At 35.4% G+C, this 26250-nt stretch overlaps 1 protein-coding gene across 5 annotated transcripts in view; it reads left to right on the forward strand.

The window, feature by feature from the left end:
- Positions 1–26250, forward strand: part of Zcchc7 (zinc finger CCHC-type containing 7) — a 194829-nt gene that overhangs the window by 167774 nt on the left and 805 nt on the right. For 4 of the 5 annotated variants that reach the window (XM_048335793.1, XM_048335864.1, XM_048335947.1 and 1 more), the window contains exons 6-8: positions 3177–3212; positions 19454–19549; positions 24062–24179. In XM_048335793.1, coding sequence (XP_048191750.1) covers positions 3177–3212; positions 19454–19549; positions 24062–24179 — 250 coding nt within the window. Of the gene's footprint in view, positions 1–3176; positions 3213–19453; positions 19550–20678; positions 20819–24061; positions 24180–26250 lie in introns of all 5 variants that reach the window. The other variant, XM_048336012.1, reaches the window with a different exon arrangement.

The following is a 26250-nucleotide window of genomic DNA, read 5'->3' on the forward strand; positions in this document are numbered from 1 at the left end:
TTTTGTGAGATGAGTAGCTGTGCCAGCAGGGACCCAAGTCTCCTGGGCTGGCCGCGCTCTCATTAAGATTTGCCGCTAGCAGTGGCGGTGTTCAGCATGTATGTGACGTGCATTCTGTTATTGTATGCTTGGCTTGTCAGCCTGCAGCTTTCTGACACTCACTTATGTCACTCTTTATTCAGAGAGGAAGAAGCTTTTGATAATTTGACAAGACAAGCTCTTAAACGATCTAGGTCATGGCCTTCACTGTCTGTGATTGTGAACATATTTCCTGAAAGCCCTGTCACTCATCACAGCTACATTTTCTCCCGGGGAGCCACAGGCCTGTCCTGGTCTCTTGTCAGCTCATACATTTTGGTTATTCATATACCAAATACAGTACTGAGGGTTTTTTTCTTCCCTTTTGCAAATGCTAGCATGTTAGTAAGGCTAATCCTTTCTCCTGTGCTGTGTTCCCAGCAGGGCTGCGTTCAAGGGCTCTCTCTAGTACAAGGCAGACAACTGGCCAAGGGGAGCTGAGGAGGAGGAAAGGCCGCTTAGTGCTGTTTTTGTGTTTGTTCATTGTTGTGGAAATATGAGAACTGGTGGCAAGGGCCTTGTCTATTGAGCACTTGAGTCTTGGTCTGCTGTCAGGGGCTGTTTAAGATTGAGTGTTTTATTTTCTTTGATGTTCACATTTGAGAATAGGGAAGTGGGAATTAAACAACAGATGCACTAAGCCGTTGTTCTCGTAAAACAATAATTAGCACCTGATAAAATTCAATATGGGTTGAAATGCACAATATAAACTCTCAATTCATCTGGTGTGGCAAACTGTGTTGATTCGTCTTTGAATTTTATGAATAATAACACTTAGTTATTCATGTATGGTTTATTATACAATAGACAGGAAAACTAGTTGGGCAAAAGTTGGCAAACAATGTAGCACATTGCTAAAACAGATGTACAAGTACACTTCCTATGTTTTCAGTTATGTGACTTGAGGAGGCCCTCTGGATTGCCTTCCACCCTAAGCACCAGTAAGGTGAGATCACCAAGGCAACCAATAAAACAGTTGTATTTTAATAATTTGATATATTTTCATCTTAGATGAACTAGATTAATGTTTCAGGGTACTAAGCTTCTTGCTTTAGAAATTATTCCATCTAAACTTTTCATCTAATAGATATATAAAAATGGGTACTACAGAATTCTGTTTGGAAAGAAGAAACTAAGGAGTGGTAGTAAAAAGAAGTCAAAACCCGAGGGGGAGAAAAATCTAAAAAATTACATTAATGATCACAGTTGTAGGTTACACTTAGAGATAAGTGTATATGCGCTATATTGGCACCTGTTTTTGAAGACTACTTTTTTAATTTTACATAGAAATGCATAGAAAATAGTCAAATGAAATTGTGCATAGGAATGTTGAATAAAAGTATTTATGAGATAGCCAGGTAGGACTTTTTAACTATAACACTATTATCATAAGAGAAAACAAGTTACATGTCTCTCACTGCTAGTTTTCTCTATCAGGCATCATCTTCATGTACACAGCAATCAAATGATTCTTCAAAAACCAAGAAATTCTTTTTTATTACTAAATTGCTGCAACATAAGAAAAGGTCACATGGTAGAGTGGCATTCTGCCAGTCTATGACTACTCAGTGATTGCGATTTTTCAACCGTATTATTCTGAGGACATTGTGGTAATCAAGAACTATCCATAACTAATGTATAAATAACTGCTTGCTTATCTCTACAGTAATCCAACTCAAATTATATATACATAGCAAAAAGCTTGTGATAGAAGGTAGGAAATGAATATTTAAAGATATGTTGTAGATCAGATCTTTCTGTGTGACTGTTTATAAATACATATATATTCTTAACTTTTATAACCTACAACTTTGTGACTATCAATTGGTACTGAAATGATCTTTTCCTCTGACACTAGATATGCTTCCTAAGTAATTTCTTTTTGTCATTGTAGTTCATCCTAAAGTCTCATTTGTATTAGTGTGTTTTTTCTAGTGAGAGACTCTTTGGAAAATGAATATGACATTAAAACTGGAAAGGTGATCATGATCAAACTCATTTAGTTAGAAAATTACATAGGTTAACTAAAAAACATAATAGGTCAGTTTTTAGTACAATTGTGACATGCTATTTACTTTTCGTTTTTTGTCTAATTACTAAATGTATTTTTAGAAGAGACTTGCTAATCAGAATGTATCACAACTCTAAAAAAATGAAAATTTCAAACAATGCTATAAATTTACATTGACTTTAAAAATTGAAATTTACTTGCTTTAATGTTGGAGGTGTAGTTATTTTTTAAAAAAAGCAAGCTTTCTGCTATCAACAGTTCTTTTTCTGAGAAGATGGTAACTTGACCACCTAAAGAACATCATTAGAAGCAGCATCTCCTAACCATAATTTGGGTGCAAGATTTATGTGTGTATTCATAAGAAAATATCTCCTAATCACTAGTTTTTGTTGTTGCTGCTAATAAATGTATGTTTGTTTTGTTGCTACCTATTCTGATTTCAGCCCATCTTTTACAAAATGGTTGAGGTTTTATTGAGTCTTTCAAGTTATTTTTCTACAAATGTGAGTTTGCAGAGATTTAATGCTTAATAAGGCATGGACTTTCAGCTTGGTTTTTGTTTTTCATTTTTTAATTCTCTTTTTTTTCACAGAGTACTAAAAGTTAGCACCAAGTGACTAGATAGCAGATGATAACATATCAGAAATATATAATTGCAGTGAAATCATTTTAAAAGCAGTTGCTGTTAAATTGTTTTCTACCATACTACCAAAGTTCAAAATGTTCTTTTAAAAGACATTCTTGGCGAGTCTTACTGATTTTGACCACTGCTGTTCATTTACCAGTTTAACTGAGTAATAGCTCTTTATCACATCTTAGTGCCCCAAACTTCTAACCTGAGAAGAAAAAAAAGAGAGAGAGAAAACTTTGTTACTGGCTTTCTGACAATGGCAGGGAGTGTGTTAAACCAGTGTAAAATTCAATTAAACTGTCTAGCCAGGTTTTTGAAGCTGAAATGCAGACCCTTTCTGTTAAGCTTCTTATTTTCCTGTGACCGACACCGGTGGATGCTGGGTTATGCCAAAACCAACAGGCTGTAAAGTACCTTGTTTCATGCTCCCAGATGATCAATATTTTTATTTTCCAGGCTTGCCCAGAAATCTGGAGGCAGTATCACCTAACGGTGAGTAGAAGCACCTTTTTATTTTCCCCAAGATCCAGCCTATTTACCCTTCTCTGAACTGCTGACCATAAAATATAGACAAGCATCTTCTGCTGGAAGATAATAAACATCTGGAGAGTTTTTGTACTGAAGCAGCAATAATATACTTTTTCTTTTCTACCCTGCCCACTAACCTATCCTTTATCTTTCTCTTCCTGAAAGACTTGGATTGTTTTTATCACTCACATTTAATAATTGCATCATGTTATCTCTCTTCCTAGACTATGTTCATTAACTTGAAGGGAAAAAAAATGTTAGACACAAGAAGAAATGTAATGATCATGTATCTTTAAAATATTGTATTGCAGTACTCCGTAAGAATGTATCTTCCATTGTCCTTTTTATGCCTTTGCTGAATCATTTATACATTTTCAAATGGAGCTAGAAAAGGCATATAGTGTATCCTTCATATTATAGCACAATTCAAATGTCCTTAAACCTTTCATGACTTATTTGAATTGCATAAGTATCTACTTAATATTCAAATTATTCACTTCTGTAATTTGTTTTTATTATGATTTTTGTCTAAGTAAAAGCAGAAACATAATTGCTATAGTATCCAGTTAGCTAATACTTATAACATTGTCAGGTTTACTCTTGCTATTCAACTTAATTTCAGAAAGACTATAGCCCTACTAGCTATTTTTAATTAAACAAGTTGTGCAACATAAGAAACAATTTAAACTGTATAGTTATATAGGTGATAGTTGTTAAAAGTTTAGCATATTTTAAAAGAATGCTTTAAAAATGATTGTAAAAAGACAGAGTTTTTATGAAACAGGTCTTCTTTCTGCTTTCCTCTAACAAAAAGTCAGCCAAGTAGTAGACCCATTTCCCATCCTGTCTGTCATAGGCCCAAAGGCAGGCATACTATCAGATGTTTTCACATTTTGTTATTGCCGCTTATTTGAAGCTTTTCAGTAGAAAGCTATATAAGGGTAAAAGCTTCAGTATTATACTAAAAGATACATTTACACCCATATGTGTTACACATACATGTGACATGTAATATATATGAACAAAGTATGTTTATGTAATTTTTTATATCCTAATCACCTCATGATAGCCTAAACTTGACTAATCATATTTTGTGCTTATCAGCATTTTTATTAGCAGTATTTTTCATTATCTTTATTAAGTAATATCCTAATAGATTTGACATTGTATTCATTTCTTTTTAGTTGTTTTTTTTTCTCTAATTCAAGAATTCCCATTTTAAAAATCTGAAGTATGGGAAGCACTATGCTAAAACTACTTTTTTTTATTCTTTGTACTTTGTTTTTTTGAAGGGTAAATATTGCTTTCAGTTATAACAAATATTTGACAGTTTACTTAGTATATTAGCTTCACAGAAACATAAATTGTAAAAAGAATAGTTGGGACAAAATAAATAACAAAATGAGTTTGCCTTTGGTGGAATATTATATATATTCTTTTTGTAGGTAAAATAAAACAAATCAGAAAACTTTGTTCCAGTCTAGATAGATTTTCAAACTATCATTGAAGTTGCCATCCCAGTTCCTAATTATCAAGTTCTAATGAGTGATAAATTTCCTGAGCAAGTATAAACGTAACACTAGTATGTTTATAGATGTGTTATTAATATTTTATTCATCTATCAAAAATAAAATAGTTTTATTAACTATTTAAATTATCATCAGTATCTGGGCAATGTCTAAACGTATGCAATTAAGCAGTTTTCAGTGTTGAGTAAAAGCAAGATGCATGCTGATTTTAGTCAGCTTCAGTTCTTTTACTAAGCGATGGACTGCCATCTATTGACTCATAGTAGCCCTCACATGTGAATATGGCATCAATCAAAGCAGTGACCAATAAACTAGGCTAAAATTGCTAAATTCATTTAAGCCAATCTACTTAGACTCTGGAACTTGCAACACCTAATCATGGGTTCATTTGTTCTTAAAACCAAAAAGTATCTGTTGTTTACCCCCAATAGACTGTTTTGTTTGAAGTGGGGGGAGGGTGGAAATGTTTACATTTTCTCAATACTTTTATCTGCCTTCCAACTAATAGGACTAGAAGAAGGTCATTTACCCAACAGCTTCAATTTAGCAACTACAAATCCACATCTATATAAGGAATGACTTTCTCCAAAAAAAAAAAGTGTAGTTTAAGCAGAATATTGGTTTCCATATACATGAGATGATGAAGTTTATTAACATAAATAGACTTGTAAAATGGTCCAAATCAAAATTCCTTAAAACATTTTGAAGTAAGAGGGTTATAGAAATGTTTACAGCAATTGTTTTCAGCAATCTCATAAGAGATAAAATGGAGTTTCTTTTTTAACAGCTTGAATCTGACTAAAACAACTCTAACCAAACTTGATTTCATCGAATTAGTACAAAAATCATTCAGAACATTTTGTGCTAATACAACTCAAATACACACATATATCCTAACAGCCATTTAGCTATGCTATTTTTCTTTATCAAATTTTAATGACTGTAAAATCAAATAATTTAATATCTTCAAATTGTTGATTTAGAGACCTCCATGGGAAAAAGAAAAAAATTTATTTTGCAGTTTTTTAATTTCTTCCCAGTAGTTAATATTTTACCTCTTAAAAAATTTTTTAAAGTACAGTTCTATTTTTGCATTTTAATTTCTGCTTTCTGCTTAATTTTCAGATTCTTAGTGAAGCCTGACTGGATATTCTTTTTTCTATTTTAAATAAATTAACTATTCAAGGAAAGTCCCTTCCCTCACTCTGTCATTTCCATATATATATACATATATATGTATATATATAATTTTTTTAATCTGGACCAATGTGGCCATCAGTAATGTTGCAACCAACAAAATTTGTAGCTGATAGAGGCTATGAGTTGTCATGAATTGGACATTTTGTTAATCTTGTTTTTAATCTACTTTTTTAAAAAGTAACTTGGGGTTTGCTGTATGGAGGCTGTATGTAATGAAAACTAAAAGGAATAATGTAATTTTTATGTTTAATTTGGCTTTTGTGTATACTATTAAAATGTGTTATAGACAGCTCTGCTACTATGTATTTTAGCTACAGATATAAGGATGGGGAAGCAAATATAACTTTTCTTACAATAATTCCGTTTTAATGTTTTATATAATGTTTGGATTGCTTAGAAATCACACTTAGAAAATTAAAATACTTATTGCCTGAGAAGTAGGGAGAGTAGAGAAATGTGTTTCCTTGTCTTCCTGTCTGACCCAGAAAAGGCTATGGCCAGAGTTTAATGGTAATCAATAGTAGTCTTTTCTGGACCAGTTAAATGGCAGAGTATGTTTTGGAACCATAGTTAACAATATTCCATTTCATTTTGCCACTTTTGTTTTCTCTGCTTACCTGGAAATACCAATCTAGAAATGTATTTTCTGGGTTTCACAGTATGAGTTCTACACTAAGATGAGAATTTTAACCTCTAAAGAATTCTATGCCATGTGTCACAGAGTGTGCACCCTAAATGTCCATGGGAATTTAACTTAAGAACTATGTTTTACAGTCCAGAAGTAAGTAATAAGAAAATCTTTATCCTGGGATTGTAATGTAAGGTATGGTAGATACCAATTTTTCTTTTAAAAAGAATGTTTTTATTGTAAAATAACTTAAAATGAGAAGTGAAGACTTTTAAAAAGCCAGCCTCACCATAATCTTTTTCTTACCAAGAAAGGCAAAATGCTCTCTCTTAATTGGCTCTGTGATGGGAATCTTAAATAACTGAGTGCTCCTTGGCTACAAAAGCAGACTGCAAAAGCCAGAAAACTGTGCCTTCCCAGTATGTATCTGGTTAGAGGCATCTCTCTCCTGTGTTTATGTATATGTTTATGAGTACATGTGTGATTATATTTAAGAAAATGGAACTACAAGTCCATGGGTTTGATTACCAGGGCATGTACACACCCACACATGCATGCACACACACGCACACAATAATACAACTGGTAACATACTGCTTTTTAAAATAGTAACTCCAGATGGGTGAAGCTTATATTCTCACTGTACTTTGAAGGTTTTTCAAAACAAACACTCTATACATTTTTGGGAGTCCTTGATACACTATATCACTTTGGAGGGTCTGAAATACAGATTATCACAAGTTGACACTGTATAAGGTCATTTTAAAAGTTCTGTTTTGGTAGTTCCATTTACTGTGCCAACTTAAACCAGGAGTGCTCTTGTATAAATTGTAGGGAGTTTTTCCTATACATACCTAGTATTGTTTCAATGTTTTGGTTATCCAAGTGTTGGCTGCCAAGATTTCAGATTTAATTTTTGTTAAAAATGACTTTAATACCAAAATACTACTAAAATTAATGTGATTGTGGTCTGATAATTCAGAAGGTATATGTCTGCTGTACTTCAGGACCATCTTTTTCTTACAGTACTTCAAACTAGATTGCTTTAGTTTTCAAGTTCCTTGGTATTTGAATAATAACAGAGGTTTTAATTTGTTTTGTTTTGTTTTCTGCAGTGTTGGGGACTAAACCTAAAACCTTCTACATATTAAGCATGTACTTTGCCACTGGGCTGCACCTCCAGCGGCAACTAGAATTTCTTTTTAATAACTCTTGATAACTTACTTCTTAGTACTCCTGATAACTAGCATAAGAAATGAATTTAGACAGTGACCAAAATTTTTTTTAAGTTTTTATCAGATGGAAAATTTATAGTTTTATATTAATTTTAAATAGCTACATGTTTCTTTAGGAACTTGATGTCAAAATTATGCTACCAATTTTTTACTTCAGTCTTGATCATGTTTTAAATTTAGTATAAAAGACAGTTACTACCTGTACAGAGTAAATGAACTCATTTTTTAAAATCTTTATTTCACTGGCATCTTGGACCAGATTTTGCCAGAACATATCATTGGAAGCATTTGGAAAATGTAATTTCAAAGCAAATGAAACTTGGAATTATCAATCTCAATAAATGAGATTCATTTAAAAATAAATACAATTTGCCAAATCATCAAAAAGCAGTTTTCTAAAGCATCTCCTGTAAAGGAAAGTAGAAAAAGTAAATGCTGTGAATTATAAGTGCATGCTGTTTTTCTTCTCATGTTTCCTCAGACATTAAAAAGTCATAAATACATGCTATGTTTTTTTCATAATTACTTATTTATTGTCAAAGTGATGTACAGAGGGGTTACAATTATGCTTATGTTTTTGAATGAAGAATATAATTTCTTTATTGAAACATGGAAAATATTTATTTTGAAAGGAATGTTAAGGTATTCATTTCCTTTAGGAGGAATTTTCAACTTACTTGATTTTCAGTATTTGAATGCAAAAATTAAGTTGGTTTAAATAGGAAATCAATATGGCATATTTTCAGTAGATTTTTTCTTGCATTAGTGTGTTTAAATAATAGCAAATACTTTATCACAATAATCTTAATTTAGACTTAAATAGTTCAGATAATGAAGAGGTGAAAAGTATTTAATACTTATACAACTTAGGAAAGACTTACTGTAAATGTTTGGCCTAGAATCATCTGTGCTTTTGTCATACTTCATATCTTTCATGACTTAATCACCAGTCATAATGCTTTAGTTCATTTTTTAGATAGTACATGTTGCTCAGTAACAAACTAATTGAATCAGTTCTACTCATAATAACATCCTTTTCTCATTTGACAGAAAAAGTCCCTGTACTTTTTGTCTGCCCTGGCTGGGAAAAGACCAGTACATTTACGACTTAACATATTAACCAGATCAGCTTCAAGTTTTACTTCTGTTTTAGAATTTTAAAGAAGTTCTTGTGGCTACCCATTTTTTGTTAATAATTTTTTTTCCTGAGCTTGATTGAAAGATTTGGAAGTTACATTTAGTCTTTTTTAGTTAGCTATTTCTCTCTTCTTCCTATATATTTACTTTCACTTAAAAAGGAATTATATTTAGGTCATTATAGGGGCAATTTGCTCTTGACTAAGTAACATGGTAATTAAACTCTATCTTTAAGTGGTAATAGTTGCAAGAGATATGACATCCTTTAAATTTTTTTCATTCATCTCTTTCAAGAACATGTCATTCATACAATCTCAAAATAAACTAAATGTGTTTGTGTGCATGCACACAAGTACACACACACATGCAAGCCTCAGTCCTGGAGCTTGAACTCAAGGTCTGGGCACTGTCCCTGAGCTATTTTTTCCCCTCAGGACTAGCACTCTACGACTTGAGCCATAGCTCCACTTCCAGCTTTTTTGGTGATAATTGAAGATGAGAGTCTCATGGACTTTCCTGCCCCTGCTGGCTTTGAATGGCAATCCTCAGATCACAGCCTCCTGAGTAGCTAAGATTACAGGCATGAGACACCCGCACTGGGCCACAGTAAAAACAATGAATTTTTTTACTCACAAATCAATACTTTGACAGAGTACAATACAACAAAAGTGAATATAAAGATCTTAAATTTTTTAAAATTCATGTAGATTACCACTCTGTAGTACCTGAATATATGATAAATTGAAATTTTTAAATCTGGAATGTATAATGCATATTTTTGTCATAACAAACATAATGAACAGACAAGTATAATGTAGAAAAAGTCACTGTATTTGTGATTATTTTTCATATGTTCCTTAAATGAATGAGACATGCCATTCCTTAAGTATACTGTAGGTCAATCAATTGGTTATGATAAACTGAAGCCTTTAACTTAAGTGCAGGTCAGTTGTTTGAATAATCTATAAGAGAGAAATTCTTAAAAGAACCCCTTGGCTTCTGGCCAAGAGTACAACATTCAGAACAATGTCTCTGAACTTGGTGATCTATTTTCTGTTAGGTTGTAGACTTAAGTTAAATTGAGCTTAAGATTTTGGAATCACTGTCTATTCAGTAACTAAAAGTTAATGAATTCTTAATCAAATTGATCAGATTTTAGCCTTGAAATTAACGGATCATTGAATCCCCATATGTCAGATCATGGTAGTTATGTGTGGATCTTTATATTTGTAGCTACTTTTTCCAGCTATTTTGAGCTTAGAGCACTGATCCTCAGACCGACAATTCTGGTTTTTAAAAACTATCAAAATATATATGAAAGTAGTTTTAACAGATTGTTTCTTTCCTTCCTCCTTCCTTCCTTCCTTCCTTCCTTCTTCTTTTTTTTTTTTTTTTTTTTGCAAGTCCTGGGACTTGAGCTCCCACTTGAGCCTCAGCACCACTTCCAGCTTTTTCTGTTTATTTGGTACTGAGGAATTGAGCTTTATGCATGCTAAGCAAGTACTCTATCACACTAAGCCACATTCCCAGACCCTCTTAAAAAAATAAAATCATACAGAACTGGACTTACTGGATGCATTATACAGTATCCATGCTTGCAAGTATCTACTTCATATAAATATGATTCTTTATAGATATTTGTGGACTATTCCACATTTCTTTGCAGTAGGAGTGTAAAATTTGGGGTTGTGTCTTAACATTGTTTGATAAAAATTTCAATTTTAGCCAGGTAGTAGTGGCTCATACCTGTAATCCTAGCTACTTGGGAGGCTGAGATCTGAGGATCATAGGTTGAAGCCAGCCTGTGCAAGAAAATCATGAGAGACTTACCTCCAATTAGCCACCAGAAAACCGGAAGTGGAGCTGTGACTCAAAGTGATAGAGCACTAGCCTTGAGCAGAAAAGCTCAGGCCCCTGAGTTCAAGTCCCACAGCCAACAAAAAACAAAAATCTCCAATTTTGTCTTTCTTACATCTTTGACATTTCCATTATTTATTGGTATCTGCATTTTCTCCTTATTTTACTGACGTCTTTAGAAAAATGTGCTATGAAATTTGTCTCAAAACTGGGAGGAATGTTTCTGAATTAATTACTAATAAGTATTGTATATCAGGAGAAAAGAATATCATCTTTGGAAATGTACTTTGGTTCAGTGCCAGATTCTTTCAGGTATGACGTGCAAGTGGACTTAAAATACTTGTAAGAAGCTGTACCTTTATCTGGCATAGGGGTAACTCCTAGTGGGATTGTTGTATGTATATAGAGATTGTAGATATAAAGTATCAGTATCTGCCACACAGAGCATGTTTACCACCCTTTTATTAAACTCTACTGTGGCAAGCCCATGGACCCTTCAGCACCTGTAGAGATGAACTCTGGACTGATATCCCAAGTACAAATCACTGTAATGTCTTTGCCAATGATAAGTAGATCCATAATGAACTTTTACTCCCAGCCTCCTAACAATGTTTCCTTTGAGTTCAACTGCCAGTCTTGGACAAATACATATTTTTTTCATTTTCTAATTATGTATATTTGTCATTCCTTTCCAAAAATATAGATGTATTTATATGTTTTAGAGACGAGATCTCATTTTGTAGCCTAGGCTGGCTTGGAACTTGTAGTCCTTCTACATCATCCTCCTGAGTGCTGAGATTACAGGTATGGGCCACCACATTCAGTTTAGGGGAGTAACTTTTAATTAAGCCCAGCAAACAAATTATCTCCCATATTTGATTTTCTTCAAAATTATTGTCAAAGACATTATGAATAGAGCTAGAAACTGGTGGCTCACACCTATAATCCTAGCTACTCAGAAGGCATGGCTCAAAGCCAGCTTGGGCAGGAAAGTCTGTGAGACTCTTATCTCCAATAACCACTAGAAAACCAGAAGTGGAGCTGTGGCTCAAAGTGGTAGAGTGTTAGCTTTGAGCAAGAACAACTCAAAGACAGCATGCCCAGGCCATGAGTTCAAGCCCCATGACTGATGGCCGGTGGCGAGGGGAGAGGGGAGAATGGGACACAAAGACATTTATGATTAGATCACAAAAACTGTTATATAAAAGGCATACCATATGTAAAAATTCAACCCATACTTAATATGCAAGGGGCCCTAGGTTCAATACCCAATAACAAACTTTTTAAAAAGAGTCATATCACAATTAAAAATATGTAATTAAATCCAAGCATTGGTGTCTCATATCCTTAAACCTAGCTACTCAGGAGGCTGAAATCTGAAGTACACACATCACAGTTGGCCAAGGCAGTAAAGTCTTGAGAGACTGTTTCCAACTAACTAACCAAAAAAATGGTAGACTGGATATGTGGCTTATGTGAGTGGCTCCAGCTATAAGGCAAAAAAGTCTAGCAGTCTGAGTTCAAGCGCCAATACTGACACAAAAATTTAAAAAAATATGTATGTATGTGGTGGGTGTGTAATGTATAGCTACTGAATACCCAATAATTTCAATGGCATGTAAATATTGTTTCCAAAAGCAGGTGCAATGTATAAATTTTTGCCTCCTATATAAGAAGAATAATATTAAATTATTCATACATACCAGCTTTGATACTTTCTCCTCATTTTAAGCAAATGAGAAGGGAAACAAAATAGCATGTTAGGTTTTTGCATTTTAGGTAAAACTCTTCTCTGCAATTCCGTGAGTGATACCCTAAAGCAGCCAGAATTCATAGCAAAATGTTAGGAGTCCGTTCTGCAGACTCTAGCTATATTTGTTTGTATGTCCAGCAAAAAAAAAAAAGCAGTACAAAATTACATGCTTTCTTAGTGAATATAGTATGTTTTCTTTTGAAGAACATTCCTACCCTCCATTTGCTCCTTATTTTAAGTCAAGCAAGGGCAAAGATGAGACAAATTGTAAAAGCAAGCAAGAATATTACTTTCCCCTCCCTTGAAACAGGTCCTTGAAGTTACGGAATTCCCTCCTTTGTGAATGATTGTTAACAGTATTTCAATAAAATAAGTGTAGAGGGGGAAGAGCATGAATGTATCATCTGAGTTACCGTTAAAATGAAAATCTCGGTTTATTTGGATCCCCTGTGAATTAGCTAATAAATATAATAGAACTATAATTCTCTTCTATAGTTTTTCAATGGAGGTTTATTTTAGTTACGTGTAAAATGTATTTGATTTGAATATTTCAGATGATTGAAAGATGTATATTAAATGTATTTCCCATGCTTTATAGTATACCTCAGAAAACGCAGATAAAATATCCATGAATTCACACGTATTCTTTTCTGTCTCTTCTCTCTATACCCTGTGTTCACACTCCTCATCCCTCCACCCTGCATCAAAGCTTGTGGTCCTTTTCCATCTGTGTACTAAAAGGTTTCTTTGTAAACCAGGCCATTTGTCCATCATTGTTTGGGGTCCAAACAGTGGTAAGATACCCTGTCACCGATCCCACACGCCATGAATGGCAGCTCCTCTCCGGACAATTGGTGGAAGGGCTGAGAAATATTCCTGAGAGGATTATTTAACCTTTCAATTTAGAGGGCACAAAGCCTGGCTGATTAATGAACTTTCTGATGGAGGCCGATAAGCGGATCTATTTCTTTATTTCCTCTAAAAGTGATTCCTTCTACTGTCCATATTACTATAATCTTAAACATAAAATGTGGCAAATAGATTAAAAAACAGCACTAAAGAGTTTATCTGGCTGGCAAACTGAAGGAGCTAAATTAAAATTGGTAATGACAGCAGTGGCTCAGCCTCATATATGGTTTTTAAATGCACTGTGTATTTTGAAGAGACTTATTCTCCAGCTCGCCTGGTAATGACTGCGTTTGGTGCACAGACTGGGGCTAGCTTCTGTTATCCCCACCCTACCCACCCCCCTAAAAAAATGAGTTGTGTTATCTGGATGGCTGCAGACACATACACATCCCCCTTTCTCACTGCATGGGCAGACAAGGTCGATAGCATTACAAGGTATTTGTGGCAGTGCTTGTTTCAGTTTTCAGAGCTGCCAGTTTCCAGGCGGATTTGAATTACAAAAGAAGAAGCTGGCATGAAAATTGAAAGGTTTTATCAGCTGGTCTGAAGCCTCATAGCACATTGCTTATTTATGCAGTCCATTTGCACCAGGAAATATAAAAAGGAAATACATTTTTAAAATAAGGCCATAAAGACCCAGATATGTTTAAGATGGCAAATAAAATATAGATACCTATAATATCTTTCCAGGAAACGATTTTCACTTAATGTTGCACATTACTTCAGAAGAGCATTTATGTTGCTGTCATAAATTTGTGCGTTTGTGTCACTATGTAGGTAGTCTCTGGGGATTAAGAAGGAAGCCTTTGCTAACTTACTTTAAAATTAAAATAGACAGAGGGATAACTCTGCAGTTTGAGAGCTACATTGGAAATATTTAAATAGAGTGGTAAATTAAACTTAAACTAACATTTTTGCATTCCATGTAAAATTAGCTATGGCCCAGTGAATAAATGCCACTACCTTTAGAGAAAATTGGGATGCTTTTTAAGCCAGGAAGATTTGGAGCATTCAGGGAGTGAATTACAGTGATCCTTACTGTCTTGCATATGTTCATTGTTCTCTTCTTACTGACGATTTCCTTTTTGTTGTGGGGGATTTTTTGGTGGAGCAGGTGTCTCATTTACAAAAAGAAAGATCCTAATTTAGTTCATTTAAAAGCTCCTTTTTACAAAACTTGGTGATTCTTTTATGTTAGTCTTCAAATATATTGTCTTGTAGGTTTTTGCCTAGTGCTTAATGTTGTAAATATGTAATCTTTTCACTATTTAGATTTATACCAACAGTTCACATTTATTCATATTAGTTTTAGTTTATTGATAAAGATACACTCTTACAATCCATTAAACTCTGAATTATGTAAGATGAAAGCATAAACATACAAACATATAATAGGCTTTGGTTAATCAATGGCTTCTCTACTGATCATTTGTATTATAAAACTTTAGTGTATCAAAAAGAGAGGTAGGGGAGATGTTAGGGATATATGGAGCTATCAAATCAAGGAAGCAACATTCTTTTTTCTGCTACAGATCAAATGAACACTGCTTAAGAACCCATTTTCCAATAAATTACTCTGGGCTAAACCATGAGTAATGCAATTTTTTGTAATTTTCATTTTCCACCAGTATCTGGTACCCTTCTCATATTTTCATGACCTACACTAATTACTTCATGTAGGGCTTGGAGGAGTTTTTTTGAAACAGGAAAATGTCAAAAGCAAACATATATTCTGCATGCTAATGATATGCTATACATTTTTTTCATGAATTTTCATAAGGATTTTTCTACGTAACATGTGGCTTAATGATGTAATCACCCGATGGACTAGAAAATGCTCCAAAAGAGATGTTCCGGTCTGTTGTGTACATAATACATGTTTCAAATAGCCACCTAATTAAAGAATTACCCAATGGATTGGCAGTCTGTTGGACATATCACATACTTTTAATATATAAAAATATATATACATAATACTTTGAATTCTTAGAATGTGGGGGGAATTAGTGACATTACCCACTAGAATACAAATAAACTCTTTTCACCAAGAATAATGTTTTAAAAGCTTTAAAAATTTATAACGGAAACATTGCCTTAAAATAATCCCAAACCTTCAGGTTGGGAAGAAAATTTCTCCCAGCACTCTTCAAAAGAAGTGAGTGAATACTTCCCAGAACTATGTACAAATAGAAGACTGTCCAAAACCATGGTGGAAAGAGGCCCAGAGTTCAGGTTGCCGGTGTGAGGACCTAGCTCAGAGAACCAAGTTCAAGGGAAGAGTATCATCTGTAACCACTGTTATGCAAGTCATCATTTTTGCCTACTCACATATTTGACCTCATTTCCCTTTACTAAAAATCTATTTGTCCAACTTAAATTTCTCACTTTGATTCCCTTTGATAATAATGATGTTGAATTTTCTTCAGTTTACTGAGTACATTTCTTCTGGCATTTATGTATACCAAAGGAAAGGAGAAAGCCCCCATTCTTTTTCCCTACCTACTCTTTATAAGACTGTACTTAGAAACTATCCCTGGACTTTTTAAGCTCTACAGTAAGTAGGAAAAAAAAAAAAAGTATATTTTAAATTGAAACTTTTTTCTTCTCAATGCAAGGAAAACAGAATAGGTCACTTCAACTAAGGGACCTGGAATATGATTGCAAGCTTTCAGTTTAGAGTAACAGCTTCTTTAGAAGTCTTATTTGATTCCTTGGATTGAATCTTTTTAATACATAAATATTGGGGAAAGAGTTATGTTATTTAATTTGTTAAAAGAATACATTGATTTGGAAATATTTTTAAAAGAACAAGACTTCTCAAGCATGAAAATCATTGATTTAAGATGTATAGGCAAATGCAATTGTTCAGAAAGAGGTAATCACTACTTTCTCAGTGCTGTACATTGTTGCAAATATTTTTGCTGTTTTTTAATATGCCTCTTAATACATGTTCACATGAAAACTGGATTGATTAAAACATAGTCTATACTCAATATATATGATTATAAATAAAAATCTATTTTGTGTTCACAAAAGTAGAAAAATCTTTAATTAGTGAAATTAATTGCATCCTATATAGTAATAAGCATCAATTAGATGCAAGCCCTCATTGGATCAAAGTCAGTTTAGATAAGGGCAGCTCAAGGTCACTGAGGGAGATGCCCAGCAAGTTCATTTGCATTAAAAATTACTGTTAGAAATAGGACACTGAGGCAGCTCTAGCATTTTGATCTCTTGGCCTTTGTCATGGAGATTCCTAGTAGTAAAGGGAGTAAGGCCAGTGTCCCAGATAATGATTAACTGTTTTAATGGCATTCATTCATTCATTGGGCACTAACTACTCATGCAGAAAAAAGGGTTATGTAAAATGACATTAGAAGAAAATCATTTGTAATCGTTGCATTGGGCTGCACTTTGAGGAGACATTAGAAGTAAATCCGTGGCGTGGTAGGCTTATGTGTTATCTTCTGATATTTACTGAGTTTACTGGTGCATGAAAAGCTTTCAGCAAGAATAGCAGATGGGATGGACCTTTCATAGGTAATGCTATCTACCAGGCTATTACTTCTATATATTGATAGTAAAGTAATCTCCAAGATATCACCCTACAAATACAGATTATTTAAATGTCTGTAAAAAAAAAAAACTTTTCATAAATAGTTCACTTGGTGTACATTGGGTCAAAGTCTTTAGATACATTTTGAGTTCCAAAAAGTTCTAAAACTATATTCACTCCTTTGCTATTAACTTTTTGTCAGCAGTACAGGCGCGTATGACAGAACCCTGAACCCAGAATTAATCAGTTGACACATAGTGCCTTAAATTGGATCTTTACTGTTAATTAAAACTAAAGGCATACTCCAAGGCAGAAGTGTTGAGTCAAGATTTGTATTTCTCACATTTTAAATAGCTTAAAGATTTTTGTTAGATTATAGTATGAAAACTTGTCCACTGGAAATCATTATTGAATTTTCAGTACTGTATTCTAATACAGAAATGTTCGCTAATTAGGTAAGATCTAGGCTGATTTCATTCCTATTAAGTCCTAGAACATGATAGTTTATTAAAATGAGAGCGTGTAGATAGTGCTTGTCATGTCATTTACTAATTAATTATTGTGAAACAGTTTAGAATTTCATAGCACAATATAAATACTGATGCTATTTTTATTAGTTATAATGGAAGTTTTTAAATAGTGACATTATTCAGATGAATGAGCATCCAAATGTTTGCACTTCAGGAAGAAGCATAACTGTGAAAAGAAGGGCTATATTTAAGATTACTTTCAAAATAAAATAACATGTCAACGTGAAACATGCTTTCAAGATTGATTAAGAAGGATCACTTCATCCCTGTTACTCTTTGCTTTACTAATTCCTTCCTAATAAGGTACCACGCACTCAATGTGAAGTAAAAGAAACACTAAGGAAGCTGTTAATAATTTATTCAAGCTTTTTAATGTGTCATAGCTTGATTTTATAAGTTTCCCTGAAGGACATAAAATAGTTTCTTGAGATACACTCAATTGTTAATAACAGTAGCTAAAATCTATCAGATGTTTACTGTGGGCATATGCTTTACATATGTGTCCCTCATTATCCATTAATCTTACTGAGCTTGTACTATATGCTTAGCTGTGTTCCAAGAACTAGAATATGGCAATGGGCAAAAACAGGCAAAAATCGTTGGCTTCACAGAATGTACTTTCCCCTTGCCTTGTGGGAAGGGGGTAGATAGCTAAAACAAGTAAAATATTTAATATGTGAGATATGAAAAGAGCCATGGAGATTGTTAACTTTTTTCTGGCTTTTTGTTTGGGGGATTAGTTGATTGGCGAGGCTCTAAGAGAAGGGGCATAGAGAGTACCATGGAGGGGAGCTAGCAGTTTTAAATAGGTTGGCCAAAAAGGCCTTATTCCTATGTTGTATGTGGGAGAATAGTGATCCAGGCAGATGGAACTGCCAATTCCAAAGTATACTACCAGTTTGTTTAGAGTGTTCGGAGAACAACAAAAAAGTTAGTGACACATTGGGCCATGCTCCAAAGCATGTGGAAAGGTCAGACAGGTGGAAGAGAAAAATGGTAAGCATTGTAAGGGCTCAGTCTTTCCTGATTATGAGGTGAAGCTATTAGAGGAGTCACATGTCCTCATATACATGCTGGGAAGATCACCTTCTAATGAAAATAATACATAGACACCAGTAATAAGGTTTCTCAATGCAACTCACATCCCAGCTTCTGTGGGCAATTATTTCTTTCCTTATTCTTCTCTTTAGATTTTTGTACACCCTTCACTCTTTACACTGCTGCCTTCTGTATTCTTGGTACCTCTCTGCTAGTTCCAAATTCTCAAAATATGGTTACCATTGTATAGTCATTACTCTAGTATTGAGTTATTTCTCAGTCTCGATGTCTTTGGGCCATTCTGCCATACTTGGCTTTATAGATCAGTTTATCTTGCTTGGAAATAGTCTCTTGTTTATTTGTTTTGTTTTTGTTGCCAGTCCTGGGGCGTGGACTCAGGGCCTGAGCACTGTCCCTGGCTTCTTTTTGCTCAAGGCTAGCACTCTTGAGTACCACTTGAGCCACAGTGCCACTTCCGGCTTTTTTCTATATATGTGGTGCTGAGGAATTGAACCCAGGGCTTCATGTATACAAGGCGAGCACTTTACCACTAGGCCATATTCCCAGCCCTGGAAATACTCTGTTAAGGACTAACTCTGTGTCCTCCTGTGTGTCAACATCCATGAGCCTTCCCTTCTCTGTCACTTTTATGAGTACCCCTGCTTGTTCCTTAAATGTTACTGGCTCCATCTTCTATCTACTGTCACTCCACACTAATCTTTAAGGAGCACTATTCCAAGGGATCTCATACCTGAAAAGAACTGTTTTGGAAAGCACAAGGTTTTAACTTTCTGCTGAAGTTTGCTAAAGCCAAAGAAATATTTATGTTACAGATCAAACCTGGACCACCAAAAAAGCCGAAGACTCCTTCTGGACAATCGGCCTTAATGTATTGCTACAACTGTGCACAAAAAGGCCATTATGGACACGTAAGTTTGAGTGGCATTTGGGCATGAAGAATTGTGTTATTAGGGAGTGGTTGCTGAAAGATGTACTCAAAAATAATGTAACTCCTGAATGTTTACTTGTTTACACATTAATATTCAGAGGCAAGATTTAATGTATTTTAACTAATTCTCCTGTCTTTGGCAGAGTATCTTTCAGAGCAGTAAACACTAATTGTTTTAAGTGTACATGAAAAAAATAGTTCATAAAGTCAATCAGACAAATAATTGTCATCATCAAGAACATAGTAACAGTTCTCATGAGATCTTATCCTTACTTGGACACAGGTGCATTAAGTTTGAGTTTTTTTATTAGTTCTCCAATTTTCCATGATACCATATTCATATTCAATTAAGACTTCATCACTCTCATTCAATCCCTGATCTTCAGTAGTGGAAAGGCAGAGGTGGCACATCACTGACTCACCCACCTACAGGTGCCCAGGCTCCCAACCAACATATTCCCAGGCCCAGCCAAAAGGACTAACCTGTATTCTAGACTTTGAGGAATCAGAGAAGAAGAAACTGTTGGCTTTGAGATGGGCATGAGTCCCCTAGGCAGTCACCATATTAAGTGTAAGTAGGAGTAACTCATGCAGAGACAAGATACAGGTAAGAATAGGCTCAGAACCAGCAGATTGTGGGAATCTTGGCACAAAGGAAGAAAGGCAGTGACACAGGAATTAGAAAATCCTTATGGAAAAATATATTCTCATTCTCCATGCAGGCATCTCATATTATTGTCTAGAAACTGCAATAAACTAATATCAAATCAGATTCAGTGGCAGGATGCAGAAAACACAGAGGCTTTAGAGTCTTCAAAGTAGATAGAGGACTGAGCAACAGAATGGGTAGAGTGAGAGAGGGAATATTACAACCACCTTTTGAGCTCCAACCATGACATTTTACTAATACAGACCTTGGGAGCCCTACAGATGTGGGGAGAGACAAAAGGCTGGGAGAAGAAATAGTGCTACACAGAGCTCACCAGCAGATCAGGTTTCTCCTCCATTTTCGGGCAGCAAGACTGTTGGGGTAAATGGTAGAATTTAATAGCTAGAATGAGGCTCTGATCCTCAGTTCTAATTTTTTTGTTGTTCTGTTTTTTTTTAAGACAGAGTCTCGCTATGTAGCCCAGGTTGGTCTGGAACTCGCGATCCTTCTGCCTCAGCCTCCCAAGTGCTGGGATTACAGGCGTGTGCCACCACGCCCAGCTCTCAGTTCTAATTTTTGCTCCGCTACTGACTTAACCAGGTGATTTGAACTATTCACTTTTTTCTTTGGTCCTCAGTCTTTATCTCCAAAGCAAAGACGTTATACAGCACTAAGATTTGGATGCTGTCTCCATTTTGATCAAACCCATCATATGGTGGATAGAGATGGAGAAATCCTACAGGATACTCAACTAAACTTCTGTAGAACTCACATTGACAGCTTAACTAGAGATTTATTTTACAGAATTATAATCTCTAGATCTTTTACTTACTCTGTGCATTCATCCTGGTTACTAGCATTCAGATGTTGCCAAGACCTTTTACAGGACATACTCATATACTCACATAATTAATCCACTGCTACACAAATCAGAGATGGTTTAATTTATGCTTGCTTGCCCTTCACAGCAAAAAGGTATGATTTTAGCATTGGTGTTTGTTCAGTTAAAGAAAAACAATTAGAGTAAGATGCTTGCTGCTAATGTAGGAATGTGCTTAAAGCATTTGAATTTATATTGAAATCTAGGTTTAGGTAAACTCTGAGTTGCAATAAAGCATAGACAGAGTGTTCTAGATTAGCCAACACTAAGAAGATGAGTGATGTGGCCATTGCAGAGTAGTAAGTAAATTATATCACCACTATCAATTGTCTGTGTTAATGGAGAAGACTAACAATATGGATAATCAAATATAACTTATATGTACCTTTGGAAACATTGTAGTTACTATATAGCTCTGTGTATTTATATTTGTCTCAGCTGTACAAGACCCAAATAAGACTATGCAGCTCATTAAATATGTCTGAAGACCCCTTCCCTTCATGTCTAGAAATTCAACCCTGCAGATGTTACTGATTCTTCATGTGAAGGATAGGACATTGCCCTGCCCAAATTCTCTTCATTCTCTAGCTAGAAAGACACTGTACCAAGAGACTACTTAAGGAGAATGTGAAAGGGTGAATGGGAGGGAGCTAGAAGTAGTAAAAGATGCTGTTGGTGTGGGTATTGGCTGACTATACCAAGATTTCTAGAACTGTTTTATAATCATAACTTGCTTCTATTATGTAGGGTTAAAACTCTTACTGAAGGTAAAATTGCTTTGTAGCCTAAAGTACTAGATATGAATATTACTCCTGTACTACTTGTGTGATAAGTTATGTACCTTCATGTATTTTGTTATTAATTAGTAGACTTTCATTTGTGTTATAGTTAGAATCTTAAACCCAAGCCTTTCATGATTACCTTTTTTCCTGGGAATGGGAATTTACTTTGTCACAGGTCATGGTTATGAAAAGATTTCTTAGCTGGACGCTGGTGGCTCACGCCTGTAATCCTAGCAACTCAGGAGGCTGAGATCTGAGGATTGCGGCTCAAAGCCAGCCTGGGCAGGAAAGTCCAGGAGACTCTTATCTCCAAGTAACTACCCATAAACTGGAAGTGGCATTCTGGCACCAAGTGATAGAGTGCTAGCTTTAAGCAAAAAGAGCTCAAGGATAGTTCCCAGGCCCCAAGTTCAAGCCCATGATTGACACAAAAAAAAAAAAACAAAAAAACCAAAGAAAAGATTTCTTTATGTTGTCCTATAAGCTTGCCTTATAATCTGCAAGATCCCAAATAGCCCAAAATGATATAGGAAGTCCCAAAATCTAAAGATGGCAGAAGGAAAAAAATAGTAAAGGTAAAAGACCAAATTAGGAAATAGAAAGCTACTTCTTAGCATTGCAAACCCAAACGCTGGTTCTATGAAAACTGTTGTCTTGGGGCTAAAAACAGAAGTCGATTAAGGTAAACTGTTACAGTACAATATCAATGGTAAATACAGATTTTTATTACTTTCTGTTCTTAAGAATATATTTGGGAATGACTCATGATTTTCTTTTTTTTTTCTTTTGTTTTTGTTTTTATTTTTTATTTTTTTGCTTTGTTTTAAGGACTGGGGATTGAACTCAAGGTCTTGCACTTGCTAGGCAAGTGCTGTAACACTTGAGCCATGCCCCCAGTCCTTTTGCTTTTAGTTTGTTTTTTTCAGATAGAGTATCATGCTAACTTTGTCTGGGCTGGCCTCGAACCACGATCCTCCTGCCTCCACCTCCTGAGTAGCTGGGACCACAGGCATGCGCCAGCATATTCGGCTTGTTTTTGAGATAGGGTCTTGTCAACTTTGCCTGGGCTGGCCTCAAATCGTGATCTACCTATCTCCACTTCCTGAGTATTTGGGATTGCAGGCGTGCGCCACCACGCTCAGCCTGATTCGTGATTTTCTTTACTCTGCAAATGAAGGATATAAATGTATGTCCATCAGCTTGGTCAGATACCTTAGAAATACAAGGCTAGTATATAAAGTCAAAGTTAGGAAATAATCAGCTTAATCTATGTAGATATTTCCCATACTTTCCAAAAGGTTCTGTATTTTTCTTCAATATTTGGCCAAAAAATGTTGGATATTCATAAATAAATTTAGGCAAGATAGAAGACAAAATAGTAGAGTTGAAAAGGGAAATTTTTTTTAAAGAAAAAGGGTTTCAGAAATTCTGCTAAATAGACATATGATAAAAGCCTACCATCAGGGGAGTGGCTCAGCTTAAAGCATGTGCATTTGGGGACTATCAGGCATGGGAAGGCCAGAATCATGAGAGTAGAGGAATTGCAAGTAAAAGCAGTGATCTTAGCAGAAAGGAAGAGGGAAGACGAGAAAGGAATTTCCGGTGGGGTCTCTCAAAACTTACCTAAGTAATTTGAAAGCAGACATAACCCAGTACCACCCCACTCCTCACTACAGACTCATTACTCAAGTGAACAGTGAATGTTGAGCTTACAAACCATTTGTGTGCGGAGGAAAGGGCTAATAAGAATTTATACCCTATATTTTGAGGATGGGACAGAGACACAGGAGAAGCAGTTGATGGAAGGCTATTGGAGACAGACAGGGAAAGGACAGATTGTTAGCCCAAGGCTGGGTACAGTACAGCCTCTAAACAGAGGACAAGGTAAGTGCAGTCAACTACTCCTCAGTGTTCTTAACTCAAACTGAGGGAAGGTTGAGAAAGATGAGTTTCATAGGTAAGGAAGAGAAAAAACCCAAGCCTCAGCAAATAGCATAAAACTGAAATAGGGTTGTTGGCGTGTGTGACCCCCACATCCAATAAGGACTACTCCATCAGCTACATTCTGAGGCACCAGTGATGTAGGGCTTGTCTCTAATTAACTTGGCCCACAAAGCCCACGGGAAGATACTCTGAACAGTGCAAACTTTGTGACTTTGCAATTTCTAATACAATTTGTAGGAATGTACAGAAAGAAGAATGTTTAACCAGACATTTCCAACATCTCCGTTCATCTATTTCTATGATGACAAATATGAAATTCAGGCAAGAGAACATAGAATAAAACGCAAAGCAAAAGGTATGGAATTAAACTTTACTATCTTTGCTGACTTAAGAGTTGATTGGTTACCATAGAAAAATGTACTTATAATTACCATAGAAACTATACCTTTCTTGATCTCTAAAAACACAAGTCTTGACTTCAAAAATCCCATTGTAATCTGTTCAGAATAAACTTTTTCTTCCCAGAGTAAGCATATGAGAAAATGTTCAAGAAAATGCTGCTATCTATGGAGGCAGAATGTTAAAGATTCCTTTGAAATTTTTTTATTTGATAAGCAGTTCTTCCTTTCTGTATGTATCTAATACTTTTCTTGCAAAGAAAGGCTTTCCTGGTAGGTAATGGATGGAACTTCCTTCCAAGTTCGTTCCTTTGGTTTTGCTGCTCTTAGCAAGCAGAGCTCCAGGCCCACAGCCTGACCTCAGTGCATTCTGTGGACTTGTTAACAGAAAGTTGTTTTTGTTGTTTCTTTTTAACTGGGGCTTGAACTCGGAGCCTCCTGCTTGCTCAGTTTGCTTGCATGCTTGGCTGACACTCTTCCACTTTAGCCACACCTCCAGCCTGGTGTTTTGCTGGCTATTTTGGAAATGAAGTGTCCCAAACATTTCTGCATGGACAAGCTTTGAACTGCAGTCCTCTGGGATCTCAGTGCCCTGAGCAGCTATGATAACGGGTGTGAGTCACTGGTGCCTAGCTCTTTTGCCCTTTTGAAGTTATCTTTTTTTTAGACTCTGAGTCCTATCAAAATTAAGATACTAATTCTTAGGAAAGCAGAAAAATTGCCTAAAGCTCCTGCATAGCTTATGTGTTAGATCTCATATAAAATTTATCTCAGTTGTAGAGAAATTATAGCACGTGAAGATAGTAACTAGGCAACCAAACTAGAAAGAGATATAAAAGAAATGTATGAAAATGTCATCTCTGAATTAAAGGATTATGACTGCTTTCTCTTATTTTTCATTTTTTTCTAAATTTTTATAGTGAGTATAACTTTTTTTTGAGGGAAGGGGGACATACTAGAGTTTGAAATCAGGACCTTATCCTTGCTAACTACCACACAAGCTATGTTACCAGCCTTTTTTGCTTTAATTTTTTTGAATAGTCTCTTATCAATACCCAAACCAGCCTCTAGGCCACAGACTTCCTATGTTCTCTGTATAGCTGGGACAGCAGATACATGCTAACACACTCAGCTTTTACTAATTGAGGTGGGATCTTTCAAACTTTTTGTCCAAGCTGGCTTTCAACTTTGATCAGTCTGATCTCTGCCTCCCAAGTCATTAGAATTACAAGCAGGAATCACCATACCTAGCTGCTCTTTGATAATCTGAGAAAAATATTAACCTTTTTCTTTTTTAAAGAGTTTTCTCAACTCCAACACAAGGTTCACTATGATTCACTGAAACTGTTAATTTATGCTGAAAGTATGCTAAAAGTTTTTATTGGCCATACTCTTATTGGCTATACTCTTTCAAGGTTTAGGGATTATAACCTTCATCCTTTACACACACACACACACACACATACACACATTCCCAAGTCAACTCTGAGAAGGAAATTTTCCTGGCTAATTTAGTATGCACCTCTCAGTAATAGGCCAGTCTTTGTATTCACAGGATGCTAGAAACATCACATGAGACCATCCAAAGGCCATTTTGCACATCTCACTTTGCCTTATCTGAATTCAGGGGCTGACTGTCACTGGAGGAACCTTGAGATGGTCAGACAAGACTTTGCTTCAGAAGCTAAGATGGGGGCTGGAGATATAGCCTAGTGGCAAGAGCGCTTGGCTCGTATACATGAAGCCCTGGGTTCGATTCCCCAGCACCACATATACAGAAAATGGCCAGAAGTGACGCTGTGACTCAAGTGGCAGAGTGCTAGCCTTGAGCAGGAAGAAGCCAGGGACAGTGCTCAGGCCCTGAGTCCAAGGCCCAGGACTGGCAAAAAAAAAAAAAAAGAAGAAGCTAAGATGACTGTTCTTAGTCATTTCTGCTATTTTTTAACATCTTTAAACTATGTTGAATGAAATAATTACTGGATTTTTGGATGCTTTCCCTTTTTAGCAATCCCTTTTTGCTAAGTTATT

This window comes from Perognathus longimembris, chromosome 1 (assembly GCF_023159225.1).
Source record: "Perognathus longimembris pacificus isolate PPM17 chromosome 1, ASM2315922v1, whole genome shotgun sequence".
NCBI classification, from domain to species: Eukaryota; Metazoa; Chordata; class Mammalia; order Rodentia; family Heteromyidae; genus Perognathus; species Perognathus longimembris.